The sequence below is a fragment of the Haliaeetus albicilla genome, chromosome 18 (assembly GCF_947461875.1).
Source record: "Haliaeetus albicilla chromosome 18, bHalAlb1.1, whole genome shotgun sequence".
NCBI classification, from domain to species: Eukaryota; Metazoa; Chordata; class Aves; order Accipitriformes; family Accipitridae; genus Haliaeetus; species Haliaeetus albicilla.
In genome coordinates, this window is record NC_091500.1 from 3179222 (window position 1) to 3202784 (window position 23563).

The window sequence follows — 23563 nt, forward strand, 5'->3', positions numbered from 1 at the left end:
TGAAGCCATCTCTTTCAAGGCAACCCTAGTGAGCCCAGTTTAGAAATACAGTCCTGCTCTGCGCTCAGTCGTGTCAGTGTTATAATCAACAGATACAGGAGGGGGACCAGGCAGCGTCTTCCTCAGAGGTGTGGAGAGGACAGATATTTTCAGCTCTGGGCATCACTTGTAGCATTCATCACCAAGACAGGCTCCTGGGAGCATGATTGTGTTTATTTGGAGGCTTGAATGTTAAGGGTTCACAAAGGACTTGTCAATCCTTGCCCCATCAGGAAGTTCTGAGTTTACTCTAGTCAGGGCTCTGGTGTTGCACCGGCCATTGGAAAGTCAGAAGTGGGTGAGCTCTGTCTCCTCCTGAAGCTCAACTACCACAGGGACATGGAGATTTTGGCATGTCTCAAGATGGCCAAACTAATGAAATGTCCTGCTGCTTTGCAGCCCCACCGGGTCCTTCTGTGCACATTATTGTAGATCAGCTTTCTACTGTAGATCAACCCATTATTGTAGATCAACCCTCAAGGCAAGGTCCTTTACCTCCTCTGGTCTTTTTACTCCACGTAAATGAACTGGAGCTGTGCTGGGAACATGTCCCAGGAATGCAAATGGTTAACATAAAGCACCGCATGAACTCTTGAAATCTAACTGAGATGGAGACAAAACAGAAAGTTATGTCTGCACATGCCAAATGATCATGTACTGCGTTCTTGGAAATCTGGAGGCCACTGAGCCAGTAGCAGTATTTCTTGGCATTTCTATAACACCATCCACCCAGTTGTACAAAACCAAGCTGTCAGTGTGCTGACACAGTGCAGCTGGGAGCGACAAACTGTTTTGTGTTTTCCACTGTTTTTTCAGCAACACCCATTCATTTCTGCTTCTCTTTTCAGTGGACAATACAACTTCTGCACTCTCTGGGCAGTTAAGGATGTGTGGGACTCTGTCATAGAATCATAGAATCATTTAGGTTGGAAAAGACCTTTAAGATCATTGAGACTAACCATTAACCTAGCACTGCCAAGTCCACCACTAAACCATGTCCCTAAGTGCCACGTTTACACATCTTTTAAATACCCCCAGGGATGGTGACTCTACCACTTCCCTGGGCAGCCTGTTCCAATGCTTGACAACCCTTTCGGTGTAATTTTTCCTAATATCCAATCTAAACCTCCCCTGGCGCAACTTGAGGCCATTTCCTCTTGTCCTATCACTGATTAGTTGGGAGAAGAGACTGACCCCCACCTGGCTACAACCTCCTTTCAGGTAGCTGTGGAGAGCGATAAGGTCTCCCCTCAGCCTCCTTTTCTCCAGGCTACCATACACCAGGGTCTTGAGATCTGAGTTGCCAAGTAGAGATTGACCAGTGGGCATCCAGCATCCCAAGCTGATGGGCAACTCCTCCATCTCTCCAACACCTTGCTTCACTGGGGTCCAAGGAAATAGCTGAGAAAGAATGAATCCAGCAACTTCTCATTACTGAGGGGCTGTGGTCCAGGTTCAGCCATTTAAAGGATGCCTCTGCTGTGGTGTTCAAGTCGGGAGCCCTGCTACCCTAGGATCTCAGTGGAGACAGCTGGGCATGTCTGGGAAGAAAATCCCACCTTAAACCACTGAGCAGACTTGCCCAGATCTGTGCAATCACTGGGGTGGGACCTGGCAGGCTCAGTTAAATGATAAATGTTGAGTGGATGCATCCAAATCTGCCTGTGAGCTGAAAGAGGTAGTGATCCAAGGGAGGGGGAGGGGGAAGTTCACACGTGATCCTGCAATGTGATCATGCAACAAGTGCCTTTCACCGCATGATCACATCATGGGATCTCCTGCAACTCCAGGTCTCCTGCAATGCCCGGCACCTGGAAGGAGCAGGGAGGTTGCACAAACATGCTGCAGCCGCCGTTTCCTAATCCTGGAGCACTTGACTCTGCAACTGTGACACTTCTTCTACCCTCCTGTGCATGGGGGAGGGAAGTGGGGATGTTTTCTAAGGTTGTAAGAGCCCAACAGAGAAATCTACCCAAATCCCACACTCTAGCATCACCCAAGGGCCCAAGCCTGCATTTATACTCATAAATAAATAGGACCAGGATCAGGGGCACACACGCTTCTGCAATGACCCTCCAGTTATTTGTAGCACGCACCCTGGTGTGATTTTGGCCCAAGTCAAGTGGCACTGATGCAACCAATGCCTTCAAGGTGAGTGAAGGCTGTCACGTGAGCCATCAGGGCCTCTGGAACCCCCATGCCACAGTAGGAGGTTGTCACCTCTCCCAGGCCAGCTCTGAAGAGGACACGTGGGATATGCATTCTGCTGAGCCTTTCACCGGTCTATGCTGACAGCTGTGGAAAAGGAAACCAGGGGATGCTGGTTTCTCCAAGCCATGGCTAGTCTGACCTCTGTATTCTGGCTTGGCAGCCCATGGGCAGTACATGGGCAACCCAATCATTTCTTCTCCATCTTGGACCATTGGTCCCTCTCTTGTCTGTTTTCTGTTAATAGCCCTTGGCCCTACTGTAAGGTCCGTCATCCCCACCTGGTCCAGCAGATCCTGATGCCACTCCTCTCCCTTTCCCAGTCCAGCCTCCACTCCGGAAAGTTCCTCCCACTAGTCTGGTCCTTTTCTCCTCCATCTCCTGGTTCCTCATCCAACGTTCATCCTTCCAGTCATGCTCTGTTCCTTCCCAGCCCTACCCTTCCTTGCCAGACCATGGTGGTTCACACCCATCTCCTCCTTCCTTGGCTGCTTTCTCCAGCCTCTTTCACCATCTAGTCCTGTCCCCAGCACCCCAACTCTTTGCCTCCTGTCTGGCTCAGAACAGGTCGCACCCCCAGCCTCCCACTCGCTGCTCACAGTGCATGCCACCATTCCCACACCCACCCAGCATCCCTCAGTGTCTCCTCCACCCAGTCTCCCCCTGCATAATGATAGTTTAAAGCTGTTGAAACTCCACAGCACACGTCTCCCTCTGCAGCACCTGCTCCCAGTGCTTGACAAATATTCCTGGAGTGAATAATGAGCAAATCAAGTCTCAGCAATCCCAGGGTAGGCTGACAACCAGAGAGGAAGACTGGAGGTCTCCAGACTGGAACAGAGGTGGCTAAAGGGGTGGGATATGTTACATGCTTACAAAGTCGCACATGGCCCAGAGAGGGTTAATAAGGAATAACACAACTGGAGAAATACAGCATCAAATGAACCTGGCAGGTGGCAGGATCAAAGCAACAGAAGGAGGTGGTTCTTCACATGGAATGGGGTTGTGAAGGGTACTAAAATTTTAAACCCACAACCGAGCAAATGTATGGAAGAAAATCCCACTGAGGGCATGTCAAGACAGAGAGCTCGCAAAGTCCTGAGCTGCAGGTGGTCTGAAGAAGGAGAGATGCTGGGGTGGGTCGCTCTGCTTGCCTCGTTCTTATACTCAACTTCAGACCTGCTTTCCTTACCCCGTCGGAAAAAACATCATGGGCTGCATCAGCCTTAGGCCTGGCCAGATGTGGCCTGTGTGCATATATATATGTGTGTCTTATCTCCTCTGTATGTGTGTGTGTGCGCGTATATATATATATGTATCTTATATCTCCTGTAAATGAGAGGCGTAGGGTTGGGAATACTGGCCCCTCCATTCCAGAGCTCATGGTGTTCCTGGGTTCAGAGACAAATTGGACCTCGGGCTTTTGCTACTCTGGGGCGGTCTGAGTGGTGACAATCTTTGTGGTATCGTGTGATGCTCAAGACAAGAAGCCTAGCCCTGACAGCAGAAAATCAAATAGCTGGTCCCAGTTCAGGGGTGCTGAGGAGCCTGCTTCAAACTAAGGTTTTTCAGCATCCTCCCTGGATTTTGGCCAAGGCCCAAAAGGGCAGTGTGGAGACTCTTCACTAGCCGGGGAAGCAAATCCAGCCTTTCCCACTCAACTGCAGGAAAAAAACCAACCCAAAAGCAGTGTTTTATTTCTCAAAAACAAACCAGTGGTGTTGGTGGAGAAGGATTTTTGGCGCCTTAGCTGGTCAGGGGGGCAATGGGATCTGCCATCCCTTGGTACCCGATGCCGCCCGCTCCTTGCGATGCCGGGAGGGAGCAGCGGGATCATGACTCAGCCCCCACGTGAGCGGGTTTCCTTCCTGCGCCGCCAGCCCGGGCTTCTGATGTTTTGTTTGCCGTGAAGCTCTGGGGGCCAAGCGGGAGCTCCTGGAAATCAAAGGGAAAGAACAACATCTTGGGTTTGCCGAGGCGGGGTGCGTCCCGGCTGGCTGAGGGGGGTGGGATGGGGTATTTGGGGTGCTGAGGGAAGAGATGTGGGGAGCTGGAAGGAAGGCACAGGTCAGGTCTCCAGCATGAGCCTTTTTAACCCCCAAACTCTCCCTGCATGCGGCAACGCTCCTCGGATGTCCTTCAGCTGCTGACGGGGACCCGCATGGGCTCCCCAAGCTCCGAGGAAGAGGAAGGGAAGGGAAGGAGCTTCCCCCTCTCTCCTTTCTTCTCAGGGTGTCATCTCTCTGCCCCACCAGGTGGGAAACAGGACCCCCAGCAGTCCCCCTTGCATTGCCATGGGAGTAAACAGGGGTGGGGAGGCAGCTCAGCTCATTAGCCACCCGGGACAGGAGATGGCCAGGTTTTGTCTGTTATCAGACTTCGCTCTGTTGATGCCAAAGAGAAAACTCTCAGTCAGAAGTCACTCAGCGCTAGCAAAAAAATGTCTGTAGAGTCTCTGGTAGTGCCCAGACATAACTGTTTGGCCCTGAGGTCCCAGGGTTGGTCTGGGTGCATCCAAACTGGGTGCCCACATCCAAACCTTCCCTGGGGATGACCTTGGCTACCTCTGCCCGAGTTGGGGGAGGACTTGTTGGCCTGGGCACCGCTATGCTGGGGACTGTGATAATTTCAGTGTGGATGGTTGCTGTTGAGGTCTAGGGATCTTCCCTGTCCTGGTTTCTTGACCAGCGTGAGCCTAGTGCAGGTCTCTCCACGTCCCTTCCCACGTGCAGAGATGACGCTGAAGATGTACCAGCCTTCAGGCAGCGTGGAGGTTTTGGCTCGAGCCCTGTAGATGGTCCCAGAAGGGCTGCAGGAGCACCCAAGCTGCATCTAAAAGAAGAGGGGCCAGCCAGCACTGGATTTTACTGATTTATTGCAAAAAGATGGGAAACCTGTCTTCCCTTTTTCAACGTCTCTGGATGACGGAGCAGGCAGGAGCCAAGCCTGGACCTCCAGCCACAGAGGCTGATGTGGGTGGTCTTAGCTGCTGCCTTGCAGCGGCTCTTCTGAGCAAGTCCTGACTGGGGGCTGGATCTCCTCCAGGTGAGCACCATAGGTGACATGCTGGATTTGGCCAAGTGGGTTGCCACCGAGGTGACTCTGGATTGATGCTGAGCCTGAGCCCACAGGGTCGAGCCTGCGCTATCCAGCCCCGGGTTCTTCTCCCCAGCTCCTTTGCCTTGGCACCCTCCCACCCCAGCCCCAGCAAGAAGGGGGAGACCCCAGTCTGCCCAGCCTGCCCACAACCCTCCTGCCCCGGGGCCAAACCCTTCTCCCCCATCCCCTCGCCCCCCGTTTTCCCATTCCCAGCATTTACCCTCTCGCACGTAACCCTGGGGGAGCCGGAGGATTGTTACACAGAGGGAGAAGTTATTTTTCCTTGACATAAACATCCAAGCCTTTCCTCGGCCCCTTCTCTTGAAACGTGGAGGTAGGACCTGGACTCATAACATCCGCCAGGAGGGGCTGGCCTTATCTGCCAGGAAACACTCAGCTCCGGATACATCCTCCCCTGCTCCCAGCACCCCAAGCAGCTCCCATTGGCGGTGCTGGGCAGGAAACCACTCAGCAGCTTGTCTCATTCCCTCCTCTGGAGGGATGGGAGGGAGGGCCTGATCCTGTCCTCCCCGCTGCCTGCAGGAGCCGCCGTGGGTCCCCGTGGGGGTGCGGCAGGGTTCGGAGTTGGGGTGAGAAGGGAGCAAAGAGGGACGGAGGGGGAAGCTGTTTGCTCATGAGGAGAAAGGGGTTGACGGGGGCAAAGGGGGATTTGGGGGAGCTGGCGGTATTGAGGGGCTCCTCCAGGCTCTGCCACTGATTTGTGGGGTGACCTCGGTCAAGTCTCCTCGCCCCCTTCTCTGCCTCTACTTCCCTCCCCTGCTTCTGCTTTGAGAGCAACAGAGGTGAAAAAAAAAAAAATCATCTCCCAGCTAATTCAGCAGCAGCATCCAGAGCCCTCGCATGGGATAGAGACCCCCTGTGCTAAGGGCAGCACAAGCACTCGGTCCTTGGTAAGAAGACGGTTCATACCCCAACACTGGACCAAAAAAAGGGCAGGAGGGAAGGCAGTATTATCTCTGTTTTGCAAATGGGGAAACTGAGGCACAGAGCAGCCATATGGCTGCTTGTCATTGGGGTCTAGCCCTGCCCAGTGGCACTGGGACAAGCAGATGTGGCTGGTGGAGCGAGGATGGAGAGGGGCCACCACCTGCTCGACGGATGCAAAGGAAATCGCCCATCCCAGGAGGGCCAGGGCATGACACACACCGCAGCTCCCAGCCAGCCCGAATCCCAGCGCTATCTGGGAAGGTGACTTCATCCCTGCTCCCAATGCCCAGCACCATGACCTGCACAGCCACAGGGGCCAAGGGCTGGCCAAGGCCACCGGACACCGGGGGCAGAGGACTCACACCCTGGTCACCTCCTGGCAAAGAGACACCCTTGCCCTGGCCCAACATGACACCCCTGAGCAGGAGCCCAAAAGTGGTGTGAGGTCATTTTATCCCTTCCTGCGGCCCTGATTTGATTTTCCTGCTGGTTCCCAGCCCATCCCAGCCTGGAGAAATCAGACCACAAACCACAAAGCTCCTCGGCGTGCCAGAGACGGCTTAGGCTCATGGGTTTGGGATGGGGAGGGAGGAGAAACGTGTCCAGGACTGATGCAGAACGAGTCCCACTTGGGGAGGGGATCCCCCTGACATCCATAAACCACCACGGCCATCAGTCCTCCATGGGGATGTTCGCTTTCCAAGCAAAAAAGGCTCCTTCTCACCTCTGCCCGCCACTTATTTTCTGGCTGGTCCCTGCAGCAACCCTGTGCATCCCCAAAAATGTGCTGCGGAGTAGGGCGGGGGGCAACCCGTAGCATTGCATTTTCCATCCCTCCGGAGAAGGGGCGGGTGGCTCCGCTCCCAAATTTCATCTCGGCTGCCGGTGTCCTGGGAGGTGGAAGCCGGCTGCTCCCGGCGCTGGGCGTGTGCCTGGATCCGGCCGGCGAGTCCTGGCTCCCAGGGAGCCGCACCTCGCCTTGGCTGCAGTTCCCAAAGCCCTCGGGGGGCCCCGGCTCCCGGTTGGGGCCTGTAGCTGTTCCTGACGTGCCGAGAGCATGGGGACACGCTCCCACCTCTCCTCACGTGGCTCCAGGTTGAGCAAGCGGGGACAGGCTCGGCTCGCGGGAGTCTCCGTGCATCCCAGCCCGGCGGGCTCCTTGGGACTGGGATGAACGGGGAAATCAATTTTCCTGGGGAAACCAGACTCCGGCCACCGCCGCACAGGCTTCCAGGAGCTCTTGGCGTGGGCTTTGCCTCCTCCAACCCCGAATGCGGCTCTCTCTGTGAGAAGGAAAGTAGGAGACGCGGCTCGCAGGGTGTTTTGATCCATCCCATCACTGCTTGGGGCATGGGAACAAGGAGCAGGACAGGCGGAAGCAGCCAATGTCCCAGAGAGAGGGTCCCACCGGGGCAATAAATGCAACAGCCCAAATCAGGCATGGTGGCGGCGATAGCGGGAGCTGACCTTGTTGGGGGGGCAGGGGATGTGCTCTGTGCCTCCTCACCAAGGCAGTTTAAAAACTCTTTACACCGTTCTCAGCCGCCCCTGCAGCAGACCTGGCAGAAAGGGACGTTTGCAGAGTGCCCTGGGGTGGGCGCCCCTCTGATGCCCTGGGGTGGGTGACCCCCTAACGAGAGCCTGCTTGGAAGAGAGCAGCCTCCTGGATTTGCCAGTCGAAAGGCAGACCCAGGTTTGGCCATGTGCACCCAGGCCACCCTTCCTATGAACAATTTTTCATGTGCTGCTGGGGGGCCGCGAGCATCCCTGGGGCCTGGGGCACCACAGGGTTCGTGGGCAGAGCAGGAGGTGGGACGCGCAGGACTTCTCCAGCCCTGCTCCTGGCACGGTCCCACGTGAGTCAATGCTGCTGGGCAGAGAGGCCAAACAAGCTCATGACACCTCTCTCCCTTCAGCCCCATCAGGCTGATTCACAAATCCTCTTGGAAGAGTGACGATGCCTCAGCTGCACCGGCCATCTCGGCACGGCGCCGAGCACCATGCCCTTGTGCTGTGCTGGTGCAAGAGCCACCACAGTCCACGGTGCTGGTAGGACACCCAAAGATATCTATTTCATTCCCCCGAAAAGGGAAACCAGTGGCACGTGGATGCCTGAGGGATGGGCAAAGGAAGAGGCGGCGTGTGCGATGGGAGGGCTGTCTCCATCAGGGCCACAATCAGGGGATGGAGAAGGACCATAAGCACAGGACAGGGGCACATTGGTGCCTCCCCAAATACTCAGCATCCCACCTTCTGGGACCACGGACTCCCCGAGTCAGAGAGAATTCATTTATGGGAGGCAAGCCAGCCCAGTTGTGTTGGGGTGTGTTGGGTTAGGTTGGGTCGAGTGACGTCTGAGACCCCTTCCAGCCAACATACATAGGTGGGCATTGCAAAGTGCGGTAGGAAACTTGCTCCTCCACTTTTTGGGGCTGCAAGCAGGAGGACACAGCCTGGGAGGACACCGCTTTTGGAGGGGGTGCATGGCTTAACCTCACGGACCGCAGGGACACAGCCTAATTTCATGTCTGGCAAGAGTAGGCTGTGATGTTGGTCCACGGACCACGAGAAGGACTAAGCTTTTCTCTTTGCTAGTGATGCCTGAAGGCCACCACTCAACATCCACCTACAAGAGCACCCTTGACACAGCTCCCCAAATTTGACCCACACTCCATTTCTCAGGCCTCACTGCCTTGATCCGCATTTGCACCAAGGACCATTTACGTGGCCCTCATGCTGTGGAGCATCTTAAATGGTGCATCAGCACGAACTGTGAAAGACAGCCTTAAACGTGAACAAAACCCATGCTCCAGGCACTGGCACTTGCTCCGTAAATAGGCAACAGCGTTTGTGCTCACCAACACACCAACGGCAAAGCTCTGCCTTAACTTCACCGTAATATCTACATAGGACCTGGTGTTAAAAGGCCATATTCATGAGATGGCAAAAGCAAGATCAAAGCCATCAAAGTGACTTGCTGCCCCTAAAGACACACCATGAAAAGTGAAGGTATGCGTGCCTCGAGTCGGTTTGTTAGAAAGTAATCCACAATTTGTAAAGATAACCACAGATCTTTTTTATTTAAAAAAAATGGAAGTAGAAAAGTTTGGCTGAAAATATAAAAAAAAAAAATTTAAAAAAATAGCACTCGCACAGGAAATGTTTCTGTTTTGAAAACTTTGTCAATAGCTACAGCAATTTAAATCATAAAACAATCATCGTATAAAAACATATTTATTTAAATTAAATATTTTATGCAAACTCATATCTACACTCATTCAAAATGCATAGAGTCACACAAAAAAGATGGAATGTATTAGCTTAAAAACCTGTGAAGTTGTGGGTTTTTTTAAGTATTATTTGCAATTATTATTAATATATGTTTGGGACTGAAACCAGAAAATCATAGCCACGCTACTAACTAATCATTACCAAGTGCCATACAGTAAACACTAAGATTAATCATGTCATATAACTGATTTAAAATAAAGCTTCATCTTTATGAAAAGGAAGAGAACTCGAGCAATACAAAATCCGAGGGGAGGAATAATGGAAGGAATAAATCAATGTACAGCTTTATTACAAGCAATAATATGCCGGAGTTAGAAGAGGCATTGGGCACTGCGGCTCGAAACGTGAAGCATTCGACTTCAAAGGATATTTGATAAAAAAACCTGTCTGCTACATCATCACCTCTTTGCCAAAACGCTCATCCCAGGACCCATTCCCAGCCCGGCGGGGAGGGCAGCTCACGCCGCCCCTCCTTCGGGAGCTTTTTTGCTGGAAGACCAAGGGAAAGCCGTGGCGGGGGTGGATGCTGGCCGGATCCTGCCTTCCTAGATCTTACCCTCCTCGGGAACACAGAGGCTGAGCGCCCTCAGGGCTGGCTGCCCCCCTTGCAGCCCCCCCCCCCCAGCCCTTCCATCCCTGGGGCCAGCCCGGCAGCATCCCTGGTGTCCCATCTGTCCCCTCGGCATGTCCCGAGGGATGAAGACCCCAGCTCGTGGTTTGGGAGCAGGGGGATGGGGGGTTCAACCAGGCGGGTCAGGTTGGCCGCAGCGACACCGACGCCAGGAGCCAAGAGCAGGGCAAAGCACGCTTGCAGACCGTGCGTCCCTTTCCCAAAATCTTCCCTTTTCCCCCCACCCCATCCCTGCCTTTTCCATTTCCAGGAGGTTTTGACCTTGTGGGGACTTCAGACCTGCTGTTTGCGGGATGCTGCCGCCCTCCCGACTCCAAAGCAGAGCTGGGGGTGCCCCGAAATGGGGGGGCAGCCTCCCCGTCCTCCCAGGAACATCTCTGCTTTGGAAGAGGGACTTGGCCAAAGGGCTTTGGCGTTGGGAAATCCCCCCCCCCAGCCCTGTTGGAAGCAGGGTACCGGAGGCTTTGCACCACTGGTGAGCCGACGACCAAAATCCTTTACCTACGCCACCGAGGAGATTCCACGGCCCTCGTGGTTCGGACTCGGTCACCCTGAGGGGCGTTGAGCGATGTCCCCGGGGAGCAACGCCTCGTAATACTGTGTCAGGTCCTTCCTCGGCCGGTCCAGGCGGCCCCGGCCGAGGTTCTAGGAGACGCTGTAGTTATTGTAGTAGGTGGCCGTGGCATCGGCGAGGACGGAGATGAGGCTGGTCTCGGAGGCGTGGGAGCTGCCAGACGTCGAGACGTGTCCGTTGACCAAGACCCCACCATGGTGGTCGCCGTGGCCGGGGTTGTTGAGATACTGGTCGAACTCATTGCGGTCCATCTCCCCCAGGAGCTCGGCTTGGCTCAGCTGGTCCAAGGTGTCAAAGCTGTGGTGGTCGGGTGGTGGGGAGAGCTGGCCCAGGTGGGCATGGAGGCTAGGGGGGTGCAGGGAGGGGAAGGCGGGTGTGTAGTAGCTGGGAGGAGGAGGAGGAGGAGGAAGGGGAGGGCAGCCGGAGGCCGGGGGGATCATGCAGGTGGCCGGCTGCGGCATGGGGCTGAGAGGGTGGTGGTTGCACGGGATGGAGCTGCCCGCGTACTCCGGAGAGTAGGTGGCTCCGGTGAGGTGGGAGCGGTGATGCTCGTCGGGGCAGGGCGAGGAGAAGAAGCTCTGCTCGGGGTCTATGGCGTCCAGCGGAGACATCTCCGGCGGGGTGGGCAGCCCGTAGGGGTAGGTGTCCACGCTGGTGCTGCTGCCGCTGCCCGGAGCCTCCCGGTATCCCCGAACGGCCGGCAGCCCCGGGCGAGGGGGGTACTCACCCGACCCCTCTTTCTCCCCCCCTGCCCGGCCGCAGGTCCGCTTCTCCGGCACTGCGTTTTGGTCCCGCGTCAGGCTGCCCAGCAAAAAACCCGGGTCCACCCGCTTGCAGATCCGCTTGACCTGTTTCTTCCGCCGGGGCCGGTATTTGTAGTTGGGGTAATCTTGCATGTGCTTCACCCGCAGCCGCTCGGCCTCCTCCACGTAGGGACGCTTCTGCGAGAGGCTCAGAGCCTTCCAGGACTTGCCTGAAACGGAGAACGAAACTCCCCTGAGCGCCCGTGGCGGCCGTATCGTGGTGGGGGGGAAAGGGGGCTGCCTCCCAAAGCTTGCAGGCACACAACCCAAGGGCAAGCTCCCAATATCCGAACTGGTGGACGTGGAGGACGCAGCCTGCAAAACCCGCAGGAGGACAGGACGGCAGCGGGAGGGCGAAGAAGGAGGCTGTCGAAGCCACCGTTAGGTCCACCAACTCCCCCCCTGTCCCAAATCTCCCAACAGGGAGGGTTCAGGGTTAGCTGAGCCCCAACTGCAAATAAATCAGAGCAAAGAAACTCCCCCGGCTCCATGGCCTGATCTTGCCGTGCCTCTCTGGGACAGAAAGCCCGTTTGCTGAGCAGGGACGATGGAAGCCATGCCCGGCTGAGCAGGGGGTCAGGACGTGGCGTCCCTGGATGAATCCCAGCCTGTACCCTGCCGGGACTAGGGCGTACGGAGACCTGGGTGCCGTGACCTCGCTGCTCCTTGTTTGAGATACCTAAAATGTCCCCAAGATCCAGGACAGAGAAGCAGCACCGGGGCTGGGGGGTCGTATCCCACCGTGAGGCTACCCCAGGCTGTGCCTCAGGGTAGGGGGAGAAATGAGGATACAGATCAAAGCGTTCGGTGCCTTCCCATTGCCAAAGAGACAGCAGAAATAACACTAATAAGCTGAGATGCTGCACGGCAAAGCGGCGAGGAGAAAACCCAAACCACCAAAGAAAACACCGCAAAACTGTCCAGGGAAACACAAACTTTGGGTAAGAGGCTGGACAGCAAAGCTGTGTTGCAATTTGGGCAGCTCTTTCTCAGGCTGTCTGGACTGGTTATTTCTGTTTGCCCTCTCAGTTTCACATAAAAAATGGGGATTGGGAGATGGGGGAAATAGTGGATGGGGAGGGGGGAAAAAAATGTATATTCAAAATGGGTTGTGATCCCCAGAAAGAAACAGCAGAAAGACCACCCCACCACCCCCGGGCATGCAATATTGGGGTGGGCTAGTGAGGTCGGGGACAAAGTGGGACAGCAAAGACAGGCCAGGAAAATTTGGGGGTCCCTCCTTGCACTGCATTGGGGGGTCCCCGGCACAGGTTTTACACCCAAGGGGCGACAGGGTGTGTGCATGGGTGTCTGTCCCCTGGGGTGGGGGACACCACCAGGCTTTGCACCCCACAAGGCACCCCAGTGGTTGTTACCCCAGCACCCTGGACCCAGGCAGGGCTTACACCCTGTGGAGCAGCAGGGAGGGTGCATGGGTTCCCGTCCGGACAGGGTTTGCACCCCCAGGGATTGCGGATGGGTGCCCACCCTGGGGTACTGGATCCGGACAGGGTTTGCACCCCATGGGATGGGTGCATGGGTGCCCACCCTGGGGTACTGGATCCGGACAGGGTTTGCACCCCATGGGATGGGTGCATGGGTGCCCACCCTGGGGTACTGGATCTGGACAGGGTTTGCACCCCATGGGATGGGTGCATGGGTGCCCACCCTGGGGTACTGGATCTGGACAGGGTTTGCACCCCATGGGATGGGTGCATGGGTGCCCACCCTGGGGTACTGGATCTGGACAGGGTTTGCACCCCATGGGATGCCCAGGTGGGTGCATGGGTGCCCAGCCCGGATTACTGGATCTGGACAGGGTTTGCGCCCCCAGGGATCGTGGATGGGTGCATGGGTGCCCACCCTGGGGTACTGGATCCAGACAGGATTTGCACCCCGTGGGATGCCTGGGTGGGTGCATGGGTGCCCAGCCCCGGGTGCTGGATCCGGACAGGGCTTGCACCCCCAGGGATGGTTGGGTGGGTACATGGGTGCCCACCCCGGGGTGCACGGACACCCCCCCCCTCACCCCCCCCCCAATCCCTCCCCTCTCCTCACCGAGCATCTTGCTGAGCTCCGCGTTGTGCAGGTCGGGGTTTTGCACGGCCAGACGCTTCCTCTCGTCCTTCGCCCACACCATGAAAGCGTTCATGGGCCGCCGGATTCGACTTTCGGAGCTTTTTTCCCCAGGAGGACACCGAGGGGGCGGCCCGGGGGGCAGCCCCTCCGTCGGATCCCCCTCCAACCTCTCCGACCAGGGGTAGGTACTCAGCAACGCAGCCATGACCCGGCTCCTCTTCTTCCCTTCCCCTTCTCCCTCCCCCCCCCCCAAAAAAACCCACCCCAAAACCCAAATTCTCTCCTGCCTTTACCCGCTGCGCTGCCCTCGGGGGTCCCCGCGCAGTCCCAGCCTCCTGCCCCGGCCTCTCCCGTATTTATGAGCTCCTTGGAAAAAAAAAAAAACCTCCTCCAATGACACCGAAGGGACTCGCTGCTCCTCCTTGTTTGCAAACTCCTGAGCCCCGGCCAGGATGGTGCGGGGAGAAAACTTCTCCCCACCCTCTGCCTGGCATTCCCCCCCCCCTCCTCCGATGTGTGTGGGGGGGCAGCACCCCCCAAATCCCCCCCCCCCCCTTTAATTATTATTATTTTGTCTTATTTTGCCCGCTGAAAGGCTGAAGGGGGGGTGAGGAGGGAGCTGGAAATGGCCCTGCTACCCCCCAAACAGCCCCGGCTGCCCCCCCCCGTGCACCTCAGCAGCCCTAAAACTTCAAGCTTGGGGGAAATGCAGAGAAAGGAGATGAGGGCACTGAAATTTTTTTTTTTTTTTTGGGGGGGGTGGCCTGGAAATAAAAGGAAAATGAACCCAAAAGGAGGGTCTCCAGAGGGGTGCAAAAGGTGTCCCCCCCCCAGCCCCCTCCCCAGGCTTTGGCAAGCTGCAGCGTGTCTGTTTGAAAGGGGAAATCAAGGCACGGGTCCTACAGGCAAGGTAACCCCCCACTCCCCCTGCTTTAACCACTAGTCCAGGCTGTGCTTTGCTACCCCATGTGGGTTTTCACCCAGTTACCCCAAAGTCCCAGGTCCCCTTGTATGGGAGGGAAACTGGGACACAGTGAACCTGCTGGTAGGTGCTTGCCCAGCCTGCTTGGGGTCCTGAGTGATTTTTGCAGGGGATGGGGCTGGGAACAGCCCAGAGGGGCTGCAACATCCCCAGTTGGTCCCCACTACCCATCCCTGGGACACTGGGAGACGAAGGGCCGCTTCGATGCTTTGCGATCTTTGTCTTGCTGCCGTGTTTTATGGAGCGCTGCCCCATCCTGCAAAGCCACCCCAGCCCGGCTGGGATGGAAGCACCACCGTCATGCAACAGTATTTCCCACTAAATCCCAGTTTGGCTCTCACGAGGACAGGAAAGTCACCCCCGAGAAGCATTCCCCCAGCTAGGACGAAGGATCTCCAAGAAAGCAACGGGACCAAAAATCCCCAGCCGGACGCCCTTGCCCAGCTCATCCCTGCAACCTGCCCCAAGGAATATATTTAGTCGCTCGATTCCTTTATGATTCTGACCCCCTGACATGGGCTGCAGGGCTGCAGCGGCTCCGCTTTGAGTGATTGTGGATTTCCTCTCCGCGCTGCCAGAAAGCCGGCGGGCTGGGGTGCGAGCTGGGAAAGGCATTTCCCTGGGCTGGCCATCGCTGCCCTGTCTAACCCCCAAACAGGGGGGGGAAAAAAAACAAAACCCAGCACGGATCCCAAGCCAGGGTGTTTGTGCAGGTAGACAGCGATTTACCACGTGCCTGGGTGTTCCTATTGACTCTTGTCAGATTACAAGTGATGGAGAGAGCGGTATGTAAATGGAAGCTACGCGGGTTCAGGATCCGCCTGGGTTTCCTGGTCTCTCGCCCTGTTTGGCACAGGAGCGGGATCGCTGTGGTTCTGGTTTCTCGTGGGTTACGGCGATTTGGGGGTCCGAAGAGGTGGAAGGTGCCAACTTCGCTTGCCGTAGAAGCTGCAACTGCCTTGTCTGGGCTTTTCCCCGGGACCGAATTAAAGCCCTGCGTAAGCAACAACATTTTCCAAAGGAACTGATTAAATCTATTAAGCTATTTACAAGTGGGCTTGATCAGAGCTGCGTTATCTGGGAATACAACAGGAAGGCAACTTCTCTTAAATCTAAAAGGCGCAGGAGATTTCCTGGTCTCAGGACAGATTTATACACCCTTTACACACACACACACACACGCAGGCCGGCACATAGCAACTGCCTTTTATCTGTGTTTTGGAGCCGTACGTGCTCCTGGGGACAGCCCGTGCCGTCCCAGGCTTTACACAGCGGGCTCCGGTTCGCTCCGAAAGTCCTGTCTCACGCCTTGAAGTGCCGGGATGGGGCAGGGAGAGAGGATGCCAAACCCGCCATCCTGCTCCGAACGGGTCTCCCGGGTGCATTTTGCAGGCAGGAGTTGCTGCAGAGGTTGGCAGCAAGAGGTTGGGAAGAGAACCCGTAACATCCTTTTTTTTTTTTAAATTTCCCTTTACTAGGGGTTGAAGTGCACTTAAAGAGAAACTGCCCGAAGTTGCGAGGTTTTATTTTGAATGTGGTGTTACACCGCTCTGTGTTATTCTTTCACCCTCAGGATGCACAGGGCCTGGATATCATCAGTATTATAAAAACACCACCTCTATACTCGAGGCCCCGGAGGCCAGAGAATTTTAATAGTAGTAGTACAATATATCCCCTCAAGGGAGAAGAAAAGGAACAAACGAATTCCACTGGAGCCCTTTTACACGACACGCGGCAGTGCCTCCATCCTGCGCTGCATTTCCAAGGTGCGAGGACGGGAGGAAAGGTCTGGGGGGAGGAAAAAACACTGAGCAGGGACGGGACCCGCGTCCACCTCCTGCCTCTGATGCCTGAAAGCTCTCAGAGCAACTCACCGGGTTTTCCTGGTCCTCGCTATTCCCTCTGCATTGTGGGGGTAACATCGTTTGATGTCCCCCAGGTATCGCAGGGGTAAACTCAGGTGGCTGTACAGAACCCCTCTCCCGAGACGCGTGCTGGGACTCCCGTGCGGTCGCAGGACAAAGAAATACTGCAAAATATTTCTCGTTTGGATTTTCTCCCACGCCGGAAGACGGCACCTTCCTAGGGGCCCCTACGCCACATTTTCAGTGCAAACAATAACAATAATAAACACTTTTTTTTTCTCCTCCTCTCCTTTAGCACCTGGCATTCTGATTGCATTAGTAAGATGGGTTTCATTCTGCACCCTACCTAAAATGCTGGTTAAACCTGTCCTGTAGGAAGCTCTGCATTACATAAAGACAGCTGGGGCCATGTGAAAATGCCACCTTTTAATTGCGACCGTATCAGGATAATTAGCAGCAGTCTGGAAAAACTCATCTCTACTTTTTATGCTTACCTTCCCCATTCTGGTGCAATGCTTACCTGTATCTGGGGCACAGGAAGAAGCAGAGCTCTCACAGGGCTTGGAGAGCAGGGAAATTACGGCTAAAAGCTACAAGCTAAAATAGACCGAGCAGACAAAGGGTGGAAGAAAGCTTTGTTCTCCCCGTTTTCACGGATGGGGAACAGTGGCAGCAACTCCCGTGGGTCAAGCAGAAAATCCGTGACCGAACCCGGCTTTCGCGCCGTTATAGGCGAGACCATCCCCGCTCTTTAAAAACATCCCTTTTTGGTATGGATCTGACATCTGGCATATTACTCAGCTTGCAAACGGAGGGTCTTATTTTCACTAAGTAACCTCCCCCCCCCCCCCCCCCACTTGAGAGACATTAAAATGTGTGAGAAAGTGCAAATCCTAAATTAGCTCAATATTCACATGTTCCTTAATTATTGATGAAACTCTCGTCTCCCAAGGGCAGTTTTTGCAGAGCCAGCTGGGGGTTCCCAGCAGAAGAGCCGGCTCTCAGCGGTGCAGCTCCCAGCTGCTTTGCCACCGAGACAGAAGAACCAACCCTGCCCACCGCCTGTCCTCCCCGGGTCCACCAGGCTTTCCCCAGGGACCGCTACTGGGACCATTTATTTGCTAGGAGGAGAAACCAGAGCTTGCCCATTATATGGCCCGCAGCGAAAAATGTAGACAAAAAAAAATGCTAACATTTTCAGCACACACACTCATGGCGTGGAATACTTCTGCTCTTACTATTTTTAAACTGCAGCTTTAAGTTATCAAAAAAATATATATTGTAGTGCCTTTAGGCTAAAAGGGACTAGCAGAATTTCCTTCTTACACTTTAAAATTTATAAAAATGGACTAAGATAAGAAAAAAGAAATATCTTTGAGTGACTCAGAAGCAGAATTTAAGTTCTGACCTGCTGAGAAATCAAGCTCCAATTTAGCATTGGAACAATCTTCCCACTTCTGCCACCACAAAAGTTTGTATTTTTACCATATTCACCAGACACATTTCACTGAAAGTTTGCTTATCCCTACGTGGGATGGGTACGGAGCCTTGGTTATTGTCCAAGTACTCTGTGAGCTCAGATCCTCGACCACTAACACTATGTGGATGCGATTTATAACCCTTTGCGTAGCAAACCTCACGCTGCCCGGGAACGAGGAGGAATTAAGCAAAGGGCTGCTTTGGATGCTAGCGATCCTCACGCTGCTCAAGGACACACTATTATAAGATCTTTTTTCAAGACAGGCATGATGCTATGCAGCACTTCCAATAGACTGTGTGTGGTTTTCCTCTCTTCTTGGAGCTTCCTTCCTCCTCTTAGTGCTGGCAGGTTTGGAGGTTTTGTGACGTAAATTGTGCCTTTTGAAGGTGGATGCTTCAAGAACTTCAATCTTGTGTGTTTGAACGGGAGAAAATTGGTTAATTGCATTGGTGCATTCAGCTAATTTTCTTTGCCGAGAGCTGACTATCTCTGAAAGAAGTCAGCACCAGAGCTGCCTTTTGCTTAAAGGAAAATTGCATTAATTGAACATGATGCTGAACTGTCCCCAAACGTGTTTCTTAAATTTCACAAAGCAGCTGCATCCCAGATACCATCTAATGGACTGAGATTCACATAGATGTAAAGATAGGCGGTTCTGAAATCTTAATGGGTTGTCCTGAAACTTGTACTTAACAGTATCATGCATCTATGCTTTAAATTAACCTGGGTTGTTACTACCTCCGCTTTACACCGGTTGTGTGTAAAGCACTATGGCTAGTACGTCTTGGAAAGAAATTCAAGGAATGCTGCCTGTTCCACACATTTGGGTTGTCACGCAGCGTGCACCAGTGCAACCGCCCACCCTTGGCTCTAAGGAAGACTCTGCAGAGTCGGGCACAGCAAGATCAAAACAGCTGAAGCCCACACAGCTCGTGCAGACTTTGCTGCGATGCTGGTAGCAGGACTGCTTTTCCATGGCCTCTACTTTCCAGGATACAGTTTTGTGCTTGCAGGTATTTACAAGCACAAAAGTCAGCATATATATTGCTGTTCACAAAATTGCAATTGCAAATCACGTAGCTTGGCATGTAGCAGCCTTTGCACCGACAGTTAATTTCAAGGCTCAAAGCAAAGACCAACACTATACCTGTGAAGAATGGAAGTAACTCAGGAGAAACCATCATCTCTGTAAGGCTCCCAATGAGAAAAGGAGAATTTTCTTCTATGTCACTGGTGACCTGGGATTACTAAAACTGAAAACATTTTAATATCTATGCTATGTGTGCATCATTCTCCATTTGGAAGTGAAAGCAGAGTGGCAACTCTCATTTTGCTTAGTTTCTAGGTAATTTCACTTGGAGGGACATAATTTTGTGCTGCCATGTGTGAGTACAATGGACAAATATGTAACAAAAGACCTAGCTGTTTAGAAGTCTTATTTTCACAGAAATGAAACCAAGTAATTTCTCTGTGCTTACATTCTGCTAATTTCACTATTTGGGTAATGATGTAATTCTTCTTCTTATGCTTTCTAAAAAAGACCTCCTTGCCAAACCAGAGTTTGGTTAAAACTAGACTCACAACCCACTATAAGCAAACAAACAAAAAAATAATTTATTACTTTGAAACACGTTCCTGCTGTTTCAATCATCCATTTCACTAGACAGTATCTGGTAAGAAGAGCTTTTTGTCGAGTAACGCAAAGTTGGCTGACCACTAACACACACAAAGCAGAGCAGCTAAATGAATTGCTTGTTTCAAATACTCGTCTATTATGGTTCCCCCCCCCCCCACCCCATATTCTGCAGATGCTATTTCTCTTTGAGCTTGAAGCACATTAAAATCCCACATTTCCTGGGATAAAGTGAAATTCCCGCTTCTTGTACAAATAGAGAATCTTCTATTTGTAGCTGATATTTCAATCTGAGCCAGATTTAAATCTTAGGTACACTGTACTTAACTGCAGTAACACCATAAATTTAAAAATTTATTCCTGGTTTTATTCTTTCTATAACTAACACTGGAATCTGGCCAAACACTCATAAGAATTAGCACACAGAAACTCATGGAAGTTTAATACAGAGAACAAACAAACAAGCCTAGCAGTACTGGGAGAAGGAAACCCTATTCCTTGACTAGCACCTTTTAAAATTGAAATCCCAGAGAGACTCTAAAGTTTAGCTGCTTAAGAGTTAAAAAAAAAAATCATGGGAAACAGTCAGGCTTTTGGCTTCTACTAACAAACAAAAATCCAAACTGATGGTGAACAAGAAATTAGAAGGGTTGCTTTGCAGGGGACCCACAAAACGTAGGATGCTTCAATGTAACATGAAAAATTATTTTGCTGTCTTATTCCATTTAGGTTATTTTTTTCACCCCAAGCATGGAGCTTACTCACACAACTCTACAGCAACCTCATGGTATTAAGTGGTATTTCGTTTAAGGAAGCCAGGGAACGAGCCCATTCACAGCAGCATCATAATGGCTAATATTTGTACAGCAGCAAAAAGCAAATGCTACAAGGGTTAAAAACTACTGGCATGCCAGGTGAAACACAGAGAAAGGCATCTTGTTCTCCCTTACAATAAGTAAAACTACCGTAATTTTGCTGCAATGAATGAGTATGTCCTGAGGGCAAGAAAGGTGCATTGCAAACCAAGCTAGCTTAGAAAGGAAGAGTTCAGCTGCAACTAAAACACGTGAAGCCATGTGGACTGTGTGCTGCAGACTAAGTTTCTTCCGTTGGACAATAAAGGCAGCTTAAGGAAATTTTTTCATATTAACATCTGCATCTTGACAATGTTTTTCAAACCATGTTAAGCAACTCAAGTGAGCTAAGACAATAAAAAAAATGTATCCATTTTATTCAGCAGAGCAGGCCGATGGGATGTTTTGAATTTACATTGATGAAACACAGCCAGGCCCAAAGTCAAACGAACAGCTAATGGATTTGAATACTGGTCAGCTGCTCTGGATTATGCCATGATAACTGCCTGGCTTTCAGGGTTGTGCTGTCAATTTGCTGTGGCCAAAGCAATATCAGAACCGGACTGCAGGACGGTGAATGCTTCTTCCCATTCCAGCACTTTACTTCCAAGCTCACCCATCTCTTCTGACAGCTCTTAGGTGAGTGAGATTAACATGTCAAAATTCATGCTGAATCTTTAAGATCTCATACAAAGCTGCTCATGGTAGTGCCGAGTTCCAGCATTACTTATTTCCAAGTTTACAATTAGAAACAAGCTCTAATTTGGTTATAAATCTAAATTGCAAGTTTTCAATGTGTAAATGACAATACTAATGCATCTGACCAGCTATGCTTTTAAAATCTATTTGGTCTCCCAATTTCAGAAAAAAACCTTTCTCTATCCAAGGCAACTTTTTGAATGCCAGATGCATCACAGAAGGTACTCTGAATGTTGCCTGGGAACCAAAGATTTTGATACAGTTAATAAAGGCACAGCTCCTTCAGCTTTGTTGCAAAGTTACAATTGCTTGACAATAGTTAACAACTGGCTAGGAAACAAAGGGAGGTATTTTTATTTCATTCTTTAGTACTGACACTCAGCCGTATACCTTTAATTAGAATAAGTATTTTGGGAAGAAACAACATTCATTTTATATGTTAAAAGAGATCAATGAAAAAATTAGACACGACTTTGTAAAAATCAGTTAAAGAATACATACAGCTTTGCAAAACCCCTCCTGTTTCCAGAAGCAGAGCTGGGCTATCACAAGTGAAAACAACAGTGGCTTTAACAAAGGCAGTACTAGAGTGACTTGATTTTTTTTTTTCCTGGATTGAGAAAAACACAGTCAGTGTGAAGCAGCAGATAGTAATTCACTGCCTTTCACAGTCTTAACCACAGTGGTTAAAACCAGGCCTGATTTTGCTTGCTGTTACCTGACTTGAATGGAGTTGCACCAGAGTGAACCTGGGCTGAAGGCAGCACAGGGTCTGCTGTGTTAAAACACAGCTCCTGCAAAGCCACCAAGGCGAACCGTCTGCCATACTGGAAGAGGCAAAGCCTAGCTGTTTTTTATCAAGTCTTGCTTTGCAGACATGCAAGCCTTGGCTCTACACATGGATATGTTTTTAGCACGGCACAGAAGCTCATGTTGGCCTGTCACCATGTTCTCCCTTTAAAGAGCTATGTTTAAACACAGTCTGTGGTTTCAGTCGGAGGTAGAGCGGTGTGCTCAAGTCTGGATTAATACGTGATGTCTGGCTGGTGTGTTTACACAGACCTCTCCTCTAACAGGCTGAAGTTCAAACCACCTCAGAGTCCCAGCTTGACTTAAATGGTCAAACGTGCTTGCAGCGCTTCTTTTTCTTTCTCTGCACTCCTTCGATACACTCATCTGTCTCCTCTTTTTGCCTTTTGTGTTTCTTCTTATGGCGTTTCTTTTGCTTTGCCTCAGAGTCCTTTATGCTGAGATCTTCCCCATCAGATATTCCCGTATAAATTTCTCCATTGCCCATATTTTCATCACAACTAATGCTTTCCCCTTCGTGCTGCTCTTTATGTTTCCTTTTCTTTTTCCCTGAGTGACGTTCATTTAACGGAGCATCCAGTTCCTTTCCATTCAAGCTACCTATCCTAGGTTGTTTCACTTTTAGTTTCTCACAATGCTCTGTACTCTCTGCCTCATCTCTCTTCTGCTTCTTCTTTTTCTTTTTGACTTTGGTTTTCAGTTCTTCTGAAGGCTCCAAAGCTTCATCGGCTGTTGGGCAGGAATTGTCTACCTTTGTTCCTGTTTCATTCTGGGATCCCTTCAGTTTTGCCATGCGCTTGGCAAAATATTCCTGTACTGTGAGAACACTCTTCACTGTATTGTAACCATCTGCAGGCTCAGATAGCCAGAGGTTTTTCTGCTTCTCTTCCTGAGACCTGGGATCGGTAACGTCCTCCTGCAGGTGAACAAAGAGGAGCAGGAGTTAGAGTCAGAAATAGTGGCTTTAAACAAAAGGTTGGTTTTTTTGCACACTAATAAAAAAATATTAAAAAATAATATGGTGCTTTGAAAATTAACTGTAAAAGTATGGACTTGGGCAGAAGTGAGAGGCAGCCCTTAACGCAAAAAGTAGCATAAGTTTAGGGAGAAGAGGTCGCAGTATGGAAGGCAGCAAGAAAATACAGAGCAAGACAATTCTCTGTTGCTTTGAATTTCTTACTGTTTACCTGCTCCTGTGCAACTCATGCAGATTATGTATAATACTATCATACTCGGTGTATTACACTCACTTTGCAAAGGCACATGTCTCTACAGGATATAAAACAACATGAAAAATAATACAGTACGACCTATTAGCCTGTGGCATAAAGGAAATCCCATGCCTGGAATACCTCTACAGCAAAGTGCAAGAACTTATGATATACGGAGCAATCCAGCATTGATGCATCTCTTCCATCTTATCTGATCTTTAGAAATGTTTGTTTCATAGCTGGTTTACTGTCATTGTGTCCTAGATGTTGTTATTTAAACACGCTCCATTTGATCTTACGTTATCAGATGGCAAAACCAACATCACAGGTTAGATCTTACAAGGCTTCTGCATACAC

At 51.7% G+C, this 23563-nt stretch overlaps 2 protein-coding genes across 2 annotated transcripts in view; both read right to left on the reverse strand.

Annotated features, from left to right (window-relative positions):
- Positions 1–9355: 9355 nt before the first annotated feature.
- On the reverse strand, positions 9356–13907 carry SOX7 (SRY-box transcription factor 7). The gene is made up of 2 exons (XM_069805548.1): positions 13652–13907; positions 9356–11763 (listed from the first exon to the last, which is right to left on the reverse strand). The coding sequence occupies exons 1-2, from the start codon at positions 13875–13877 to the stop codon at positions 10862–10864; spliced, it is 1128 nt and encodes a 375-aa protein (XP_069661649.1). The 5' UTR covers positions 13878–13907; the 3' UTR covers positions 9356–10861.
- Positions 13908–19784: 5877 nt separating this feature from the next.
- The window catches only part of PINX1 (PIN2 (TERF1) interacting telomerase inhibitor 1), a 62524-nt gene continuing 58745 nt past the window's right edge, over positions 19785–23563 (reverse strand). The window contains exon 7 of the mRNA XM_069805549.1: positions 19785–22911. Within this exon, the coding sequence (XP_069661650.1) occupies positions 22306–22911 (606 nt within the window). The 3' untranslated portion in view covers positions 19785–22305. The remainder of the gene's footprint in view (positions 22912–23563) is intronic.